Below are 22,619 nucleotides of genomic sequence, written 5' to 3'. Positions count from 1 at the left end.
GTTGCATGTACATAATTATATATCATTGCATAAAATTGTGTTCATTCAGATATACTTATCCCACATATCAACAGACTTGTACAATTTTTTTATCGTTTTTTTTTTTCAAAAGAAACATATAGCGTACCATTATTTCACACACTCTTTAACTCTTTGAGTATTTCACAAGAATCCAAGAATCGCCTTTTCACATCTTTTATAATTCCTTGGGTATATAGAGTATAGATCAGGTGTCATAAATAATTTAACCTTTTATCAGATATATATGTAATAACCAAATCTAATCTATAGATTGATTTTCTTTCTTTTCAGTGGCAGATATCAATTTATTTATAAAGGCTTTAAAACAGTACTGTATTACAATTTTCTATCGCTTAATTCCTTTTTTGAGTGTATGTAATATTTTTTAATATCGAAAGTTAAACTCGGAAATCGGGATAATTTCGCATTCAGATCATAGAGAATAATAAATCGTCTGCATTATAGAAGGCTTATAACTATCGTATTCTGAACTTAATATACGAAATAGATAAAACTGCATGCCTGTCCATCACTATAAATGTATATTCAGTGCTTATAATATATTTACTTGAATTAGCTACCTAGCATATATATAAATTAATTTTTTTTAGATATATTCATGTGTAAATTAACTAACTGTCAATACAGACTTACACTACACTGGCAACTTCAAACTTTACATGCACTGGAAGCGGTAACCAACGTCCTCTTAAATTTTGAAGAGTGAATATAGAACGTCTAAATATTTTGATATGGAGAGTGTATATGTCTCTAACGTCATCGATACTATTTCCGCCTTTATCTCGAAAGTTCTATTCTCACTTACAAGTCAGAGTTATCTTTCTTTGCCCATTGTCTACACACTAGGTAAATAGGGAAAATGAGGGTACCGAAAATCTGCAAAACGTGGAATCTGATTTCAAAACAAATTATATATTTAGTATTTGTAGAATAACCTCTGTTATACATAATAATATCTTGAAAAAATATTAAAAAACAAAAAAGTTGAAAATTGACCAAACACAAGTTCACTTCCGGTTCGGGCAGGAAGTACCGGAAACACACGAAAACAACTTCGAAACAAAGAGAATGTCATGATCTAATACCCCTGTAAATTTCACATCTTTACCTCAAACCGTTTCCGAGAAAAATTCCGGACAAAAGTCCATTTAAAAATTGGAAATTCGGCCGTAACTTCGGACCGGAAGTGAATTTTTCAAAAAACGGAATTTTATATAAACTTCATATATCAGCCTACTATCATGTGAAAAATTGTGAAAATCTATCCAACCATCTCTGAGTAATCGCGCTCACAAAATTTGGGAGGAATAATAATAATAATAATAATAACTAGACTCTTGTTGCCATGGCAACAAAAAAGTCTTCCGTTCTTCTAAATCTGTAAGAATTTGCTTTTTTTTCTGTGTAAAAAACATACATATCATATTTACTGTGAAAGAAAAAAATAACTGGAAAAAAGTCCTTTCAGTACTTAAGGTACTTTGATTTTCATTATCAATCTTGTATAATACATTTGGCACCTATAAGAGATAAACGTATATCATTAGCAATTTAAAAAAAAATTGTATGCAATCATTTCTAAGACAAACAAACAGACGAACGAACACCGTACTATCATAAACTTCATCGTGTGTATATTTTAACATAATTGTGATGGTGTTATAAAAAAATATAATGAATTAAGTTAGTATCACACTAAACGTAAAGTCACTGAATTTTGTAAAGTTATAATATCAAGATTTGACAGCATACCTATAAGACAGATTATTCATTTACAGCAATTCTTCAGCAATCGATTGATTGATTGATTGATTATACGTATGTTGTTTAACGTCCCTCTCCAGAATTTTTGAATTTTTCACTCACATGGAGACGCCACCACTCGCCGGTGGAGACTGTAAACTTTTGTCCTATACTTTGGCACTTATCGCAATTGAGCAGTGGGGAATCTTTTTTATGCCAGCACCTTCTGCGACAAGGGACCTCGATTTATACGATCTCATCCAAAGGACCGGTCTCCACGTCCCACAATCGAAGTTCATAATACCGAGATATTTTATTTTTTATTTTATTCTATTTTTTTTTACAAGTTTGTTGCATCAGATTTACTTAAAGATCGTACTTCAAGATCATTTCAAACTCAGGCTACTTAATTGCATTGCATACAGCGTCAAGTGATTTTGATTGACAGGTCAACACACGTGCACTTCGTGTGATACTTTTTAAGCTGAAAAATATACAGGATGTGACCATGACTGACTATGAAATCAGAAAACATTTAATAAAGAATGGGTGTGACCGATATAGAACTAATTTTTGGTCTATGTAAATGGATAGGAGGATCGGGATTAAGAGGGAATCTCTCTCTCCCCCCCCTCTCTCTTTCTCTCTCTCAGACGTAAGTTGAACATTTCATAATGACAAATCTACCATTATAGAATATGAAATTCTGTATACATGTAAATGGTAATTATATTCACATGTTCCAGATTTAAATCTAAAACGAATATATAATTCAAATGCCTAGCTGCACGAACGTCTCCAAATATTAATCAAGACGGGGGGGGGGGGGGGGGGAGGGGAGGACGCGTCAAAGGAATTAGATAGTTTTATGTTTTATGAATTATAAGGAAAAGTACGGACGTCAGTTGCATGTACATAATTATATATCATTGCATAAAACTGTGTTCATTCAGGTATACTTATCCCACATATCAAGAGTCCTGTGCAATTTTTTTTATCATGTTTTTTTTTTTTCAAAAGAAACATATAGCGTACCATTATTTCACACAGAATCGCGTTTTCACATATTTTTTTTTAACTCTTTGAGTATTTCACAAGAATCCAAGAATCGTCTTTTCACATCTTTTATAATTCCTTGGGTATATAGAGTATAGATCATGTGTCATAAATAATTTAACTTTTTATCAAATATACATGTAATAACCAAATCTAATCTATAGATTGATTTTCTTTCTTTTCAGTGGCAGATATCAATTTATTTATAAAGGCTTTAAAACAGTACTGTATTACAATTTTCTATCGCTCAATTCCTTTTTGAATGTATGTAATATTTTTTTAATATCGAAAATAAAACTCGGAAATAGGGATAATTTCGCATTCAAATCATAGAGAATAATAAATCGTCTACATTATAGAAAGTTTATAACTATCGTATTCTGAACTTACTATACGAGATAGATAAAATTGCATGCCTGTCCATCACTATAAATGTATATTCAGTGCTTATAATATATTTACTTGAATTAGGTACCTAGCATATATATTATTTTTTTTTAGATATATTCATGTGTAAATCAATAAACTGTCAATACAGGCTTACACTACATTGGCAACTTTAAACTATACATGCACTGGAAGCGGTAACCAACGTACTCTTACATTTAGAAGAGTGCATATGGAACGTCTAAATATTTTTGATATGGAGAGTGTATATGTCTCTGACGTCATCGATACTCTTTCCGCCTTTATCTCGAAAGTTCTATTCTCACTTACAAGTCAGAGTTATCTTTCTTTGCCCATTGTATACACACTAGGTAAATGGGGAAAATGACGGTACCTAAAATCTAGAAAATGCGCAATCCAATTTTAAAACAAATTATATATTTAGTATTTGTAGAATAACCTCTGTTATACATAATAATATCTTGAAAAAATATTAAAAAACAAAAAAGTTGAAAATTGACCAAACACAAATTCACTTCCGGTTCGGACAGGAAGTACCGGAAACACACGAAAACAACTTCGAAACAAAGAGAATGTCATGATCTAATACTCCTGTAAATTTCACATCTTTACCTCAAACCGTTATCGAGAAAAATTCCGGACAAAAGTCCATTTAAAAATTGGAAATTCGGCCGTAACTTCGGACCGGAAGTGAATTTGTCAAAAAACGGAATTTTATATAAACTTCATATATCAGCCTACTATCATGTGAAAAATTGTGAAAATCTATCCAACCATCTCTGAGTAATCGCGCTCACAAAATTTGGGAGGAATAATAATAATAATAATAATAATAATAAAAAGAAACAATACAATCACTATAAGTCTTCCGTTGTGAACGGAAGACTTAATAATAATAAAAAGAAACAATACAATCACTATAAGTCTTCCGTTGTGAACGGAAGACTTAAATAAAAAGAAACAATACAATCACTATAAGTCTTCCGTTGTGAACGGAAGACTTAAAAAGAAACAATACAATCACTATAAGTCTTCCGTTGTGAACGGAAGACTTAATAACTAGAAACTCATTGCGAGCAATGAGAGGTCTTCCGTCCGATTCTGAATAAAAGAAAACTCAAGCTGAAAAAGTGATAAAAGAAATTCAGACACTCTGAAGATTTAACCCTGGTCGTCAGCCTGAAAATCCAACGTGCTTACCATTAACCATTCCCTGTTTTGCATCACTACCTGTCACGACCGGAAATAACGGCGATACAAGATTTTCTCACGATTCAAATCAACTGATGACTGACTATCAGTCCTGAAAATTTTAGACTTCAGTCGTTTACTGTTGCCGAGCAATAGACCGGAATTTGACGTTTTATTTCCGGTGGAATCTAACATATTTCAAAACAGCGAAAGAGATGCAGTAAAGTGATGCAAGTTTTAGTTTAAAAAAAAAAGAAATGAGCGCATCCTCTGATCTAAAAAATAAAACAGGTTTTGTAATCCTCAGAAATAGTTCTATCATTTAATAGTTGCACATTTAAGATAAAAGGTTACGCTCTATATTAAATATCGAAAAATAGCTTTAAAAGTTAGCTGTTTTGTAGGAATTTTCAGGATACAAGGAAAATGACGCATTTCATGACGTCTTATTGCATAGGCTAGCCAGAAAATTACGTCATTTTTGATAGATACGCAGTCATCAAAAGTCCAAATAATATTTAACGCATTGTCAACTAAAACCAAGCAGTTTCAGTTTTTCTGAAATTCACAGGGCCAAAAAAGGCCCGAAGTGAACCTTGTTCTTTAATATTGAAACCACTACACTAGCGCAATGTACCAGCCATCATTGATGTTTACCTTGCACTCATTCCCTGAAGTAACGAGTGTCAGGCAGGTTAATTTTGTTTTCTTATAGTGCGGAATTATAGGATGAAAACTAGCCAGCTAAATTTTGTGCAAGTGCTAGTAGATTTACATCGGATTTGTTACTTGAGTTTTAACAATAACTGATAGCAGAGAAAATAATCTGTTACTGATAAAAACTAAAAAAAAACTATTGTGTTTACTTCCTTTATTCTTTATGCATTCAACTTTCTATTCTATGCAATTCCAAATACAGACATGTCCATGTAGTCTTTTTCTGTACTTCTACACTACTGCATCAGACCATTTGTGAAAGGCGGGTCAAGATACATTATTTCGCGCCAAACGTCACGAGTAAATCTTGGCACCTTTTCTTTGAAATGTGTCTTCAATTGAATAAGTGTACGTGATAGCTTCAATGAAATTAAAAGAAAAAAATATGTTGCCATAGCCTGATTTTCGAGCCTAAGAATGTTTATTTATCACACTGTACATATAACATATCATAATATATGGGCAAGTAACATAAAGGCAGCGCTAAGTTTTCTTACACATTTTATTTTCCTCTTTACCCCCAAAGTGGACTATTCCAGTTAGTAACACATTAATGAAAAGACTTGAATGTTTTGCAACAAAACACGTCTCGCCATATGACGCTCAAGGAATCTGATACCTTTTATGTTCGGTAACTTGCATCTATAAAGGAATATAACCCTACTAAAATCAAAGAAAAATATTGAAAAACGTAAAAGTTGAAAAAAAATGAATTTTTTAATTCGCTTCCGTTAGCGACCGAAAGTACCCACGACGCACGAAAAGGCAAACCCGCACATCTAGAAGTCATGTTCTATGGTCTCCAACAATTCTCCAATTCATATCTTTAGCCGTTCTTTAGATCTCGCGAGGATAAAATTTCATTTCAAAATCAGAAAATGTCCATAACTTGGAACCGGAAGCGAATTTCTCCAAAATTCTTTCAAATGTAACAATGGCATTTTATAGCGCATTATCCCTGAAAGTTTGATGAAAAACCATTGAATAGTTCTCCAGATATTGCGTGCACAAGATTTGTCTAAAAAATCTATTTTTAAAATGTATTCCGGTAGACAATTTTAAAAACAAATTATATATTAAGCATTACAATAAGAGTCACTATTAACCCTATTAAAATCAAAGAAAAATATTGAAAAACTAAAAAAATGAAAAAAATGGACTTTTTAAATTCGCTTCCGGTAGCGACCGGAAGTATTCCCGACGCACGAAAAGGCAAACCCGCATATCTTAAAGTCATGTTCTATGCTCTCCAACAAGTCTCCAGTTCATATCTTTAGCCGTTCTTTAGATCTCGCGCGGATAAAATTTCATTTCAAAATCAGAAAAATGTCCATAACTTGGAACCGGAAGCGAATTTCTCCAAAATTCTTTCAAATGTAACAATGGCATCTTAAAGCGCATTATCCCTGAAAGTTTGATGAAAAACCACTGAATAGTTCTCGAGATATTGCGTGCACAAAATTTGTCTAAAAAATAAGAATAATAATAATAATAATAATAAGAAGAAGAAGAAGAAGAAGAAGAAACAGTAGAATCACTATAAGGTCTTCCGTGAAGACGGAAGACCTTAATAAGAAGAAACAGAGTAAAAACAATATGTTCCCAAACTTCGTTTGGGGAACATAATAAAGGGTGCTGATACAGAGTGTGTAATACAGGGCGCGTGCCTGTGTTAGTATCAGCGTGGGACATTTCTCTCCCTGGCGACTGATATTTCTGTGTCCAACAGAATGTTATTTGATCCTGGAATGGATTTTTCCTAAGGGTGTTGACAAGATAAATGAATGCACCTATAAAGGTCATTTAAAAGAGGACATTACCACTGTGATATTCATCAAAACAACCTTTATAATATCTTTAAGCATGTTTCGCACTTTTGACATTAAACAGGGAAATAATATGCATAGAAGGAGGAACTGACCGAGATACAGTGGATGATATCTCTTGTATGTTATTATCGACCAGTACATATAAATTCTTTAAAACTATGAATCTGTACTAAGTATATGTTTCCTATATTCGATATAACGAATTGTCGAATTTGTTAGAACGAATTTAATTCGTTATTACAAATTTTAGAATTCGTTTAAACGAATTTAATTTGTTATAACAAATTTGTAGAATTCGTTATAAAGAATTCAAAAATTTGTTATAGCAGATTAAATTCGTTTAAACGAATTCTAAAATTTGTAATAACGAATTAAATTCGTTTATACAAATTCTAAAAATTTGTTTTAACGAATTAAAGTCGTTTAATCAAATTCGACAATTGGGGCCTATAGAAAAGTATTTGTGAATTTGTTATAACGAATTCAACAAATCTGTTACAACAAATTTAATTTGTTATATCGAATTCAAAAATTGTTAAAACGAATTTAACTTGTTATAACAAATTTTAGAATCTGTTTGAACGAGTTTAATTCGTTATTACAATTTTTTGAATTCGTTATACGAATTTAAGATATCTGTTATAACAGATTTAATTCGTTATAACGAATTCAAAAATTCGTTTTAACAAATTCGACAATTCATTATATCGAATTCAAAAATATTTTTTGATAGGTCCTAAATGGGCTTCCGTATGTTTTTATCTTTTTTTTTTTTTTTTTACTATCTATGAAAAAAATTCATTCCAGGAAGTATTCTAAACATTCTATGAAAGCCTAAAAGGGTCAAATTAGGAAAATGAAAAAAGTCATAATAACGAGATAAAAAGTCGTTATTACGACTTAAGAAAGTCGTAATAACGAGATAAAATGTCGTTATTACGACTTATGAAAGTCATTAAAACGAGATAAAAAGTCGTTATTACGAGATAAAAAGTCGTTATTTCGACTTAAAAATGTCCTAATAACGAGATTAAAAGTCTTTATTTCTTATTATGGTATCATGTTCTCAAATTCCTACATGCTAAATCTTGATATTAAATGGAATTACTTTCCACAAATTACATCCTTGGTGTGGATTTTGAGAAATATAAGTTTCTTAGTAAATTAGTTAACTATATCAAAATGCTCTTGGGAATGACAGCATTTTTTTTTTCATATTGATCACATTGTAAATATGTGCTTGAAAAAAAATAGCTCAGGGGTTTATTTAATCGGGAGTGGGTGGGTTATAATTTGTGATGTTTACTACATTTTTGCGCTGTATATTGTTTTTTTTCCCTTCATCCGTCTGAGCCAATTGTGTCCATTCAACCACATGTATAAGCACAGGATTCAAAAAAAAAAAAAAAAAAAAAAAAAAAAAAAAATAGACAGTGATGCAACACAAGATAGACCAAATGTAATTTATTACACGAATTTTTAACAATGGAACAACCAGAAAGTGGTTTGTCAAATTAAACACGCAGTTCTTATAAATATAAATACTTGTAAAACAATACAGATAACAAAGTTAATAAAACTCGACTTGAAAAAAATGAAATAGACCCTTCATATTAGACACGTCCTTGCATATTAAGGAAAAAAAACTACCAAGAACACATTGAGAAGAGTACGGTGACTGATAAAAAAAGTACATATCTAGAGTAAACATGCGTAAGGCATGTCATTGATAAGTAAATTCAGCACAAGAAACTTTAGCACTAAAAATGTTTTGACGAACGTATGTGATGAACGACCACACTGTTGTGTATATCTGTCTACCGCAAAGTCTCGTCCTGTATTTTTTCTGACGCACTCTGTATTATATGATATTATTCAAACCAAAAAATCCCAAAATGATTTCATTGTAAGTTTGTCTATAAGCATTTTTTTCCCTAGGCGCTGTCTATTTCAACGATACAACTGTAACTTCATCGCGGGCCGATAGTGTCCCTGGCGCCACCATCTGGAAACAAGTTGGAGCAAGCGTACTAAACTCGCCGTCTGCCTTAGGTTTGACAGGGCGTCGATGACCTCTGGATGTTTTACTCCCAGACATTTCGTTTCCTCTCGGAATTTCTGGATCCAATTCCTTGATTTTCAATCCATGACCATGAGGTTTTTTCTCCATGTTGGCTAGGTCATTTGTCGTTATCGTTCTTTCGTGAAGCTGCTGTAGCAATTGACGAGCAACTTTTCCTTGTTTAGAATTCGGTGGGAATTCGTTGATATAAGCTTCTATTGCCTTTACGATGAGTTCGTCATATACCCCCGACACGATATCAATTTTTGGTAGATTCAGGGGCTGTCCGGGTTTTCGAGATCTCGGTGTTCCAAATGCTGTTCTCGGAATGGGGGCATTCATATATCTTTCAAAGTCTTCACGCCCACTCATTATTGTTGGCATGGTGTTTGGACGAGCCCCCAAATCAGAAATCAGTCCCCTCGGAATACCCATACCACCACCTCCACGAATGTTTGGCAAGTCGAATCCTTCTGCAAAGTGTACTTTCCTCCCTGGTTCATTTGCCAAGGTTTTGCGATAAACCTCCATGGCTTTACCTTCCATGGATGAATTCGACGATCCCAGATTTTTTCGCTGAAGATCTCCCGATATATAAGGAAGTTCTATCAGTCGTGGTGGCGAAGCTTTGCCTGGTTGATTGGTACGATTGTCGTTGAAATCCCGCAAATCACCCACCGACAGATGTCTGTCTGTATGACACTCATCGTCAGCTCTGTCCTGCATATTGTAAGTGGTGACAGTGACTGGGGTTGGCGGGGGAATTACGGGTGAGGATCCATAGAAAAAGGGGAAGTGCTTTCTAGTGACTATCTGCTTCTTCCCATTGCTAAAGTTACCATCACTTTTGGAAATAGTTGGGAAATCATCATCTTGTTTCTTTTTTCTGCGCTGGTTTCTCGAAAGTAGTTTATTTCTTTTCTTAACACTTGAATTGCCACTTAAGGAGCTTCCAAGACTGTTGTCGTCGTAAGAACTCGAACTTAAGTCCGTTTTTGATCTTTGCAGACGATCGACAGAAACGACGAAATAAACATAAGGCATGTCGGAGTTAGTGGGGGATTTGCGGCTTACTGATAGCGGAACCATTTCTACTCCTTTTGGAGGCTGCTGATCTTGTTGGGGTTTTTGTGAAGTATCCGGAATTACGTATGTGTGGGGAGTCCGCGGCATGAATGAGTCTCCAACTCTGGGAATCGGTCTTAAATTAATCGATAGTGTTTTCTGCTTTTCGGCATGCCTTGCTCTAGATTCCTCCAATTTTTGTTGAATGAACTCCATTCGTTTCCGAGTAAGTTCTTTTCTAGTCATATTATTAACCATTGGCTGCTTTTTGTATTTGACAATTTCGGTGTTTTTTTCATCATCCGTTTGTTCTTTTGTGTCGTCGCAAACGTTTGACGTTTCATTAGATCCCAAGCCTTCGGCAGTAAGAATGAAATATGGAGTGACTTTTGACGCCATCTTTATACTGTGCTTAACGTTAATTCTCAGTCTGTCACTGAAAAACAGATTAAAAATGCACAATAAATACTAATTCTATTGCAACTGGTTTGCAATCTGCATTTACTATAATGTTTTAGGCAGATAAACGAGCAGAAGGCTTTTTATTGTGACGTCATAATAGAATGACGTAAAAACACAAAACCATGCAAGCATAAACGTTTCGTATTTCATGTAACCAAACCCCCCCCCCCCCAAAAAAAAAACAACGAAATATTAGATGTAAACATAAAAAAAATGCATCAATTGCATAAGAATGGGAATAGCTTTATTTTCATTTGTTATTTACGACAGTTATGCAGATTTAACATTCGTAACCACGGGTTTTACCGGTTCAGCTTACATAGCTTACGCGTCGCCAGTAAAATTCAGTTTGCGACGGTTAAATCAGCATTATACGGATTATAACAAACGAGATATCAATTGTTCCTCAAGTGTTTATTTTCATGTCCTTGTCTTATCATTATGAATATCAAATATACATTTGAAATTCAGGTGCTTACTGCATTAACCATATAAAGTTACATTTGCTGTTTTTTATACTGTGGTGACGTCACAATGAGGCCTAATAATAATGATAATAAAAAGGGTCGGGTGGGGGTATATTCTAAGTGTTTGATGAATGGTAGTATTCCTTATGAATTTTTTCACTGTGATTGGTTTCTTTTATTAAGCATAGTCGCTTTTCAATAGATAATCCTTGGTAGACCAAGAACATTATTTCCAATGACACGTTATACAGTGTTCTTCCTTGAATGGCTGCATCACACACCAGAACAGGTGCCTTTTTTCCCATTGCTAGAGGTATAGGAAACTTCATTATGTTCAATATAACAGAATCGTGTGAAGTTTCTCAAGATGTCTTTCACGTCAACATGTCATACTCAGAGTGACAAATGCTTACTTTTAAATCGATATAACCATTACATATGTAAGACTTGGCTTTTAAACTAGTGTATCTCTTCATACGTTCGAATTTGGCGTCGTTGCATATTTATCCGAATTTTGAAAATATTTTTCACTTTTGCCTTCTCTTCCGGATTCGCAGTCGTATTTTTTTTTCTTTCCTTTTCTGAACTCAGGAATATAATCAATACTGTCTAGTATATTATCAAATTTAATCAATACTGTCTAGTATATTATCAGATTTCAAGCCGATACAGTCTTTAACATACAATGTAGCGAATGTAAGTAATTTCGAAGTATAAACTATTATAAGAGGAATACTAATCATTTATTAATTTCTGATAAAATTTATTTCTAAATTTAAGACTTTTCAAAGTCTTAATGAACCTAGATGGCCCTTTCCTCTTAAAGTAAAGGACAAGGTATGAACCCCTTCTCTGATGTATTGTTGCTTTACGTCCCTGGCAAGAATTTTTCAGTCGTATGAAACGTTACCATTCATCGACAAATGGCTTCAAATTTAGACCTTTACTCTGCACTCAGAGCCATTGAGCAGCGATGGTTCTCTATCGTGCCAACGCCTATCGAAAGAGGGATCCCGGGTTTTAAAGGTCTTATATGCCAGGCGCTTGCATGGCGAATGAACAGACACTACCTATGTTAACGTCGTAGGAATGACGCGGACCGTGAATTAGAATCGAACTTGGTACCTCCCTATCACGAAACGATCGCTCTAATACTAGGTTTCCCCTACCCCTTCTTTGATATAAAACTCAAAAACAGGATTGCATGATTTTAGTTCAAAGTGTACACGGAGGCCACACGAGGGTGACACATTAGAACATTTCACCAGCTTTCCTTAATTCTGATCGTTGTCACACTTGAGATACTTTTCAAATCGGGAAACATTCAGCGTACGTTTGCTTGTGATATTGTATCTGCTAGTAGTGCCTGATATACATGTATGTAAAGTTAGATATGTGGTGTTCCGATAGGGCCATTTGCAAAAGTGGAATAGTGCGTTAATAACAACGCGCCAGCGCGAAGTGACAACGTGCTAGCACAACTTTACACGGCACGCCGTCGCACTAACATTAAATATGCCGTCACGCTAATGCAACTATATAAACAACACGCTGTTGCGCTAACAAGCCACTAATAGTGTAAAGTTGTATCTACGCAACTTCGTGTTGTACAGATAGTGTGATCAGCGTGACGGCGTGTTGTGTAATAGCGTGTAAATATTGTGTAATAAAGTTTCGTCAGCGTGACGGCGTCTTGTTTGTAAGCTCGCCGCTGCGTTGTTACTAACGCGCTGTTGCACTTATGCAAATGTTCTTATGGGGACGCCATACTAATATCGGGCAAAGAGCAACTTTGAAAATGAGAGGGCCTTAGAAAAAATAATTCCAATATTTGAATAATACATTGAATACGTTTTATTTTCCATTAAAAACATTACTAACATGTATTTTTTTTCGATTTAATTTTAGAAACAGATTTTTAGCCAATCAAAATCCAAGAATATATTCTGCCAGAGATTAGTACATACCACTTCATGGTGTAAGACGAATTTTCTCGTCGGCGAGTAGAGTTTTGACGCTGTTTTCGGAGATAAAAGAAAATATAGACAAGCATACAATTTATGGTTGTATAGGTAAACTATTGTGAGAAGGCAATGATAATAACTTGCTTTTTCGAATTTTAAACCCTACTCATATTCTGAAATATTTTAAAAGATACATGTCCACTTACATATTTTTTATCTATGCATAAAAATCCCATTATGGACAGAGAAATAGGCCCGGAAACATGGAGAACTAAAACTCCACTTAGATACTGTAGGGTATAGCATTTATCAATCAATATCTCTAGAATAAGGTAAGAAACCTAATGATATAACTGCTTTAAGATATGTGGGACATACTTAATTAGAAATATACAAAATATGAAGAAAAAAAAACTGAATTACAAGACGATAGTATTTTTTTCAGTTCAAGGTCCTTCTTCCCCTTAAAAAGAACGTTAAATCTAATATCTATCTACAATATCCATTTAATCAAGGTTAGTTTATTCAGGCGCGGGTGCAGGAATTGAAGTAAGGGGGCGCAAAAAGTAGGCAGAGGGTCTGGGGGCGCCTTGAGGCCCCCAGTGGGTCCATGGCGAAGCCCTGGTTGGGACGTGGATTTTAGAGATTTTGTAGGGTAAAAATGAGGTCTACCGAGTAGACATTTTCAAATTTTCTCGACGAAACTATGATTTACGCTAACTTTGACAGTTTCAGGGTGCGCGCGCCGGGTGCGCCCCCCCCCCCCAAATCCACCACTCTTATTTATTATTTGTAAACTTTCGATTGGTTATCGCGAGAATTCGTTAAGGCGCCATATGCAATATTATAGAGCATTATAGGTACTGAGTTTACCGAGTAAAAAATCGTTTGGATCAATGTTCACTGTCCGAATTTTCTTTTCGCCCAGGCGTTGCTTTATGAGCTTCGCGCCGCTCGCTGTGCTCGCTTTTATTATACTATGGGTTTAAAAATTAATGTTTTAGAGTGCCACCGTTGGGGGCGAGCGCAGTTGTATACTATAAAGAAAAACCTTACATATCTTACACTTTCAACTTTGATCCGCCTTCTCAAACTTCAAACCGTACGAGACAATACGTCATATGACGTCGTATGTAAGATGCATTTCCTTGAGTCTAAATAGGCCTTTTGCAATTTTGTTTGTTTGTTGTTTATAACGTCCCTCTCGAGAATTTTTCACTCATATGAAGACGCCACCACTTGTCGGTGGAGGGCTACAAATTTGACTTATACTCTGCACTGATGGCCATTGAGCAGTGAGGGATCTTTTTCGTGCCAGCACCTACTGCGACACGGGACCTCGATTTATACGGTCTCATTCGAATTTAAGGACCGGTCACCACATCCCGCGGTGGGATTCGAACCCGCGACGTAAAGATCAACTTCTTACTCCCCGACTCTAGAGCAGACCCTCTAATGCTTCGGCTGGCAAAACCAGTTTTAATATCAATAACATAAATTTTAGAATTTTCTCACGCACTCTTTGTAAAAAGAATCGATCCATAGATAAAATACTGGGCCTTCAGAGGGCAGATAAATTATCAAATCACTAAAGTTGGCCTGATATACATTTTGAAATTCGTGAATCTGCGCCAAGAGAGGGTGTTGAGACAATGATCTTAAGATTTTTTGAGTGACTAATTTACAATTATACTAAATTTGACAATTCTTGAATCTTAACCACTCATATTTCCATTTAAAAAAAAATCAGTTGACTTCCGTATAAACTTTCCGCCACTTTTTTTTCGATAAAAGGGGAAATCATACTCCGAGAAAGAAAGAAAGGGGGAAATTTGGCTCTATTATGAGATTTCCCCTCGTGGGGGAAATCCAACTCTAGAGTACAGATTCAAAAGGGAGCTGGATATGGGGGAAACCCTACTCTGCAACACTGAATACCGGTATTCAATCTCGTGTATACATTTATTCTTTAAAATAAACTAGGGAGTCATGTTATACTGTCAGAAAGAAGGTACGCCATTCCTGAATCGTTAGATTTCTAACTGAAAATATTAATTATGAACCGGTCTTTGCATAGCAATGTATTTGCCAAAGTCCAGGATTACATCTGTATTTTACATTGGTAACGCCAAGATCATCGTTTTAGAAATCCAAAATATGAAAAATTATGAAACAAACCAAATGAATTTGTCTGAGAAATTTGACTTAAATTTTCCTAAAAAATTTAATTTAATTGATGGTTACATTATCTTTAATACATACTCTCTGTCATTAATAAAACTGATTATTAATTGTAAATTACAGAGATTAAAAATTTCTTCCATTTCGAAGAAGCATATCGGTTTTGGAAGATTGTCTATTGGTGTATTTTTCTGCCTGTCACAAATTTGTTTCTGGAGTATAACTCTCTAAGCTTTGATCGGGATGCATAAAAATCTAGTATGTTTTGTCCATTCAATTCCTCACAAGTATCCCACTACATACTTTTTGTTCATAGGCATATAGCTTGGGAAATCTTGGAAAAGTGGGAGATATCTGTTTTGGTAAACCATAAAAAAAATTTCATCTCATTTAATTTTAACTTAACAAGTGCAAATGTCATAAGAAACAAGATTCATAACGTTAATAAACACCATGTTAGTGAAATAATTCAAATGCTTATAGTTAATATACTGCATGAGGAAAAGATTATATAGTAATATAAGGAAAAGGAAAGAAAGATTAGATGTCTGTCAGGGAAAGGGGTCTTATTTTGAAAGAATGAGAAAATGATGGGCAGTCTTATAACCAAGGAGATTAAGATATCTGTTCTGTTTTACCGTCAAACCTTCATGATCACATTTAAAAAAAAGTGATGAAGACGGAAAGCTTTCAGTTCATGAAAAGCACACAAATATAAAACCCAATAATTAGGAACTTGAGGGAAAATGAAGTCGTGTACTGAAATAAAAAAGTACACGAGTACTTACTTTAATTTTAAGTTAAAAATCAATTAAAAAAACCCATGGCCACTGTTTATAATTCCAGTACACTGCAGTTAGTATACCGGTATATCCGGTAGATAATTATTGGGTGTTCTTTCTTAAAGAATACTAACAAAAAATCAAGCATTTACAATATGAAATAATTAACACCAAAATGAAAATATACACAATCTCAATCAACAAAAATTAACGTGTCTGCAAAGAATAAAAAGTAAAAACTTACTTTATACTAGGATTTGTTTTATCCCAATCCTTTTAGAGACGTAGGTTTTGTAAAATTTGTCATTTCCCTTCATTTTTCGTTTTACCAAGTTACATACTGAATACCTAATCCTATTGCTAGACTAAAATGTTCCTAATTCTTAGATACAAGTTTACCCAGTTTTTCCTCTCTCTTCAATTAAAATTGAAAAAAAAATTACACGCTAATCTACCAGTTTAATACGGCTTAACAATCCGGGCATGAATATGTAGACAATAAATTTATAAAACAGTAAATCTGTATATTCGATAAGCGCCTTATTATTTAACAGTTAGTATGCAAGTGTTTAAATGCCGCACTGACTCAATAAATTCTGGAGGCAAAAGGACTAGCTCATACTCAAAAGAAAATAAATATCATATTTAAACTCATTGAGGTTAATAATTGTTCATCAAACAAGATTAGCAACTTTTCAAACAGTTTAATCGGTGTCATGTCAATTTTTATTGTATGACATTCTTGCAAGAGATATCGGGTACATGTGTACGACACAATGATAGTAAGTCGATAGATCGTCTGAAGGGAAACCACAATAGAATCATCAGATTAACCAGAACTCTCTGAACGCTGATTTTTTTTTCGCCGGGGGGGGGGGGGGTATTTCAAGAGAGCTTTGATGAACTGAAATTACTCGCTTACTTCATACAAATAAATACTTCATTTTATTCATCTTGGAATAATGCTTGCATTGATTAAAAATTATGCAATACAAAGCAGATTTCAAATAATTTTATTTTAGATCCAAAGGCTCTTATTGCATAAAATACAAAAGAATTAAAACTCTCTAAGTTGTAGTGTACATATATAGAGGGTCCTTAATGCTTTTTTCTATTACCAAACAAATAAAAAAAAAAAGGAAAAAAAAAAACAAAACAAAGCAAAAAAAAAAAAAAAAAGACTCTTCCTCCTTAACCAGACCTCGCGCCATCAATTTATGGATTTGATGGTATGTCTCTGAATCAAGATGAACACTTATGCAGTGTAATAGGTTCACAACATACTTGCCAGTTGATGGAATACAGTTCATTCCTACAAAATACTTGCTTTATGACCTGACGTCACTATTCAGTGGCTAATGTTTGAGACCCTTGACATATTTAAGGTCACGGCAAACTAGGCATACTAGTCGCACCAGCTTAAAAAAGATGATTTATGTTTTCAAAATAAAATTAACTCGTTTTTTCACTTGTAATTTTCATGGTGTGCATTTTTCAGTCATATGAATACAAATTCAGAAAAAAGAAAATTCATTCAAAAACTGATCAACATGACAGAACTGAGAAGTATTTTACTTAAAAACTACAAATGCAAGGGTGGATTCTGGAATTTAACCGAGAGGGTGGGGCTCAATGTCAACACAAAAAATGTTCAAAAGAGGAAATATATTTGTTTTTTTTTTTTGGGGGGGGGGTGTACTTCTCATGTATACAAATTACTTTCCATCATATGGATGACTTCCTTAACGGCTTATTAATTACTAGGATTCCTTGCGTGGTTATTTTGCTGTATACATTTAATGAATGAAAATCCCTGGGAGGGGGTGGAATTTACCTATTTGTCATGTTGTGAATTTTGTATTTACTGCCACCCGTTAAATCTGATATCTACAATATGACACGTTTACGAATTGTGTTATTTTGTGGTATTAAACAGTGTAAATATTAATTATCCCTTCGAAACAAAATGCAAGGGTATTTATTATAGATTACAACACGGGACAGGAGGGGGAAGGCTATTTAAAAGAGTGAATTAAGGGGGCCTACTGGGGTTTTCATTACGCAATACTTCGCGCAGCATAGTAAAATAAAGCGTATTTACTCTTTTAAAGCAACTATTTTTACCTAATTTATAAAAATTAACAAAATTAGGAAATCTCAGGTTAAAAAATCTAATTACGCGTTTAAATAACTGATTTTTTAACTGATTTTTCAAATGATGGGTAGATAGACGTCGTAGTAGTGTGTTTTTGACGTTATGAATAACCGAAGTTCTTAAAGAGGGGTAATTAATTATGTCATAAAATAAAAAAGTATAAAATAGATGCTCCTGAAATTTTAAATGTAGGAATTTGAGAATCTAACAATCCTTTTTATTATTTTTTATTTAAATCTGTGGTATCTGTCATGTTTTGTAGTACTCCATAAAAACAGGAAAACATCATGAATTTTGACATTTTGAGATGCCCCCTCCGGAACCAGACGGTAGAATTTAGTGTTTCTTACATAAAATGTACAATATAGTATTACTCATCAAATACTATAATTTGAGCGAAAAGTCTATTGTAGCATTTGTATAATTTACTCCGAAGTGCGAAAAATAGTATTTTCCTATATAATCCTATAGTAAATGTACCTGTATTTTGAGATGGTCCCTTAAAAATAACCAGACGATAGATTTTCACTAAACTTGGCATGTATACTGAAGTCAACGTAAGGTACATATGGTATAAAATTAAAGAGTTTCTCTATAGTAGTTTTTACACAATGAAACCCCAGTCGGCTCCCTTAAATGGCAATTAATTAAATTTCTTATCCAGTAAATTAAATTGATATACATGGAGCAGTATCGTGTTAACTGAAGACCAACATAGTGATAAACAGTTAAAAAACTTCAAAATAAATGAACTCACGTTTGTTTGTTCGTCTTTTCCCTTGAACAATGTGAAATTATGATTAATGTATTTTTTTTCTTTTAATTTTATTTTCATTCCGTGATGAACCAGAATAGCACAGTGACACCTTCCGAATGAATATAATTCAATGACAATTTAATTAACACCACATTAAAATTTCCATTTACTCAATAATAATTAATGCTTATTAATCATGTGGACATCGAGAAAGGCAGCTTGGACAGATAAAGACCCAGTTTTGAATTTCTTCACTTCTTCTGTGCGGTTTTCTTTTTAAATCTAGTAATATATTTTAACATGAAATTGTAGAAGTATGATAGGAAAAAAAATCAAGTATTCTGAAATCGATCTGTATCATTAAATCAATTTTACCATGTGTCATTCATTTTGTTTTATGTTGAGTTTAACTTTTTAAATTGTTTTTAATTAATGCACGACCTACTTCACTCGTGATTGTTTATGTTCACTCGGAAAATTGAGGACGGAATGCAATGGAATTTTAATAAAAGGTACTATAGCACAATGCTTCATTTCTGCTATACACCATGCAGAACGAAACCTTGACCCCAAAAAAAAAAAGATCGGGGAAAATCATATTTCCCCCTTTCTTTTTCTTACCTTTATTGTTTCTGAAAAAAACACTATCCAAAACCACTGAATCCTCGCATGAGAAAGGAAAGTAATTGCTTATTAAGACCTTTGCGTTGTTGCCTTTATGAAATCATCGCAGTACATGATCCTTCATAATTCTCCTGGATTCTATGCAACGGAAAAGACCACTAAATAGTAAAATTTTCCGGACCGAAGAGGGCGGGGGTGGCTGTGAAAAAGAAGTATAGCAGCTGTGTAGTAAGTTTTCTTTTGGGGAATTCTCAACACTGTGCATCTATATATATCTACATTTGCTGTGTTTTTCTACTAAGCCAACCGTGCAATTGATTTGAAAGTCTTTTTTTTTGTATACTCACGCGTAGAAATATACACGGTAAAACTCGCGCTAAAGTGACGTCACAATAAGGCTACAGAGATGTAAATAAAATTGTAACGATATAGGGCAGCAAGAATTCAAATATTGAGTATAATATTGGTGCTTTTAAACTTGTAAAATGTAAATATAAGGAATGTTTTCAAGTTTAGTGTGAATTATTTGTGTGTAAATCACACAGACTTGCACGTAGGCATATTTTTCATGAAGCGGTAGCGCGCTTCATGAAATATGCCTACGTGACAAGTCTGTGTGATTTATACACCAATAACTCAAACAAAACTTAAAATTATTCCTTAAATGTATATATGTAGGCTTCCAGGAGGAGGACTGGTCAGGGGGAAACACTGCTATGCAACCTTTCAGTTTGAACTTGTATTAGGGGAGAGTGAAAATAATGAACCAATTCAAAATTAAATCCAAGATGTTTACTAAGCTAAAAAACAAATCAATGATATTAGGCATACATTTAGACTCTAAAGTAAAATTACTAAAATCGTATCCTATATCTAGATGTGAGGATGAAGGGATAAACACTGATAAAGATCTCCTATCGGGATCGAGGATGTACAATATTAGTTGAAATATTTGATTGACCTGTCTCTCCACAATCAAATTTACGAAAAATCAAAAGTCTTTTGGTATTTCTAATCGATAATTATAATTTTATAGTTGAGCAGATTTTTTTTTAAAGCAGAAAAGCGGTTGGTATGAACATCGGGATCGGTGTACGAGAAATGACGTTCACATTTGTTGCATAAATGTTTTCTTCGTGTTGAGTTGAATCAACATTGATTAACAGAATATCGAAATGTCTTCCTATAAGAAATTCATGAGACTGTGTGAAATGTGGCCGAAAGATGCTTCGAGAAGAAAGGACCTGGGTCAATTCCTCGAAAGAAAAGTTATCAAAACGTTTTCTAAAGGAGAACAATCAGCTGTCAATGAAAAGGAGTGCAATGAAATGTTTGAGGCATTAGACAGAATAGCAAACAATAATGCAATGAGAAAATACCCAATGGACGATAGTGTAAAAATAACTGTGAGTCGTCTGGACTTAGAAGGCTGTCATTTTATGAATTCTATTGCCAGAGAAGAAGAATATAAAGCGAGACTCGGTACAAAGTTAAACTCAATGCTACCTGGTTTCCTAAGGAGAGGATACATACCAACAAACTCAAAAGATTAAATTAGTATTGATTGTTAATATCAGATAAAATGCATGGAATATAAAATGTATGCTTTGTAAATTGTAATCATAGTAATATTCAATAATAATTGAGATAAAATTATAAAGTTCACTTGCTTGTGTATTATGATTATTTATTTATTATGGATAGTTTTTGTTTCTTTCTCAAAAGCTGCTCAAGGGATGATTATATTCAGTTATTTATTTAACTGTTTATAATTGCATTCAAAATCTTTGTAAGCCTCATTAAAAATTATCTTTTCTAAACAGATTGTAATCTCAGCGAGATTTATCGAGACTAAAAATTTTGGACAGACGTCTCTTCAGAATCTCAGACCAGTGCCACACAAAGTGACTCGGAAAATCTTGCCCAGACTTTGACCACTTCTTTTGATCAATACGGGCTGAAATGAATTCCCTGCCCGCTTTTACTCTTTGCTTTGGACATCCTTTTAACTCCCTGTCACTATAAAACTTTCATTTCTTACCTTTTAAAGATTTAAAACCAACAAAAATCAAGTTGTTGATTTTTTCAAAGCACTGACATATTCGTTTAAACCTGCGACGCGGAAGAGTTCCAGCAATAGTCTGCTTCAAATACTTCGTTCTCCTGTGATTTCCTATAGAAATGAACCATAGTATGAAGTTTTTGAAGCAGACTATTGCTGGAACTCTCCAGCATCGGAGGTTTAAATGAATATGTCAGTGCTGTGAAAAAATCAACAACTTGATTTTGGTTGGATTTAAACCTTTAAAAGGTAAGAAATGAAAGTTTTATAGTGACAGGGAGTTAAAAGGATGTCCAAAGCAAAAAGTTGAAGCAGGCAGGGAATTCATTTCAGCCTGTATTGATTGAAAGCAGTCCAAGTCTGGGCAAGATTTTCCGAGTCACTTTGTGTGGCATTGGTCTGAGATTTGAAGAGACGTCTGTCCAAAGTTATCAGTGTCATGAATCTCGCTGAGATTAAACAGATTCAAGAGTCTTTTAAATATTTCCCAGTAATGAGTTTATAAATGTAGAGACATTAAATCATAAAATGTGATCATGACCATCATTTAGAGACATAAATTTTCAGAAGTGTCATTATTCAAAATATTAACAAAGGAGGGTTTCCAAAGGGAACATGATTGCTTTCAGAATTATAGTGGATGCATAGTTCTTAAATCTATAAAGTTGAACAAACATTTATATTAGCCCTTAGGGATTTAACAAAGTGTGATTCATACATTCTACAGTGTTTTCAATAAGAGCTGGCAACCAGCAAAATTAACCACCTTTATGACACCTCAGAATCAACAGAGGTCTTTTTCAAGCCATAGGGAGTTGTGGTATAAAATTTCATTGCAAAGACATCTTGAGATATCATCCGGAAACGGAAGTGTTACACACAAACAGAATGTATGAATTTATGACCTTTGACCTTTTGACCTCATAATCGAAAGGGGTCTTTTTTATGCCATAGGGAGTTGTGGTATATTTCTTCATCTTTATACAAGTTGTAATTATCTTTTTGATCTTATTGTAAACAAAACACAAAGGACTTGCAGAAAAAACCGTAGT

The 22,619-nt window shown here is 33.8% G+C and overlaps 1 protein-coding gene across 1 annotated transcript; it reads right to left on the bottom strand.

Annotated features, from left to right (window-relative positions):
- Positions 1-8,444: 8,444 nt before the first annotated feature.
- Positions 8,445-10,566, bottom strand: LOC133183618 (uncharacterized). The gene has a single exon (XM_061318551.1). It carries the CDS (start codon positions 10,510-10,512, stop codon positions 8,932-8,934), a length of 1,581 nt encoding a protein of 526 aa, XP_061174535.1. The 5' UTR covers positions 10,513-10,566; the 3' UTR covers positions 8,445-8,931.
- Positions 10,567-22,619: the final 12,053 nt, after the last annotated feature.

Source organism: Saccostrea echinata, unplaced genomic scaffold (assembly GCF_033153115.1).
Source record: "Saccostrea echinata isolate AGI-Se365-2 ecotype Australia unplaced genomic scaffold, CSIRO_AGI_Sech_v1 ptg000009l, whole genome shotgun sequence".
Taxonomy (NCBI): domain Eukaryota; kingdom Metazoa; phylum Mollusca; class Bivalvia; order Ostreida; family Ostreidae; genus Saccostrea; species Saccostrea echinata.
Note: the sequence above shows the minus strand (reverse complement) of the source record. Positions and strands in the feature narration are given on the sequence as shown.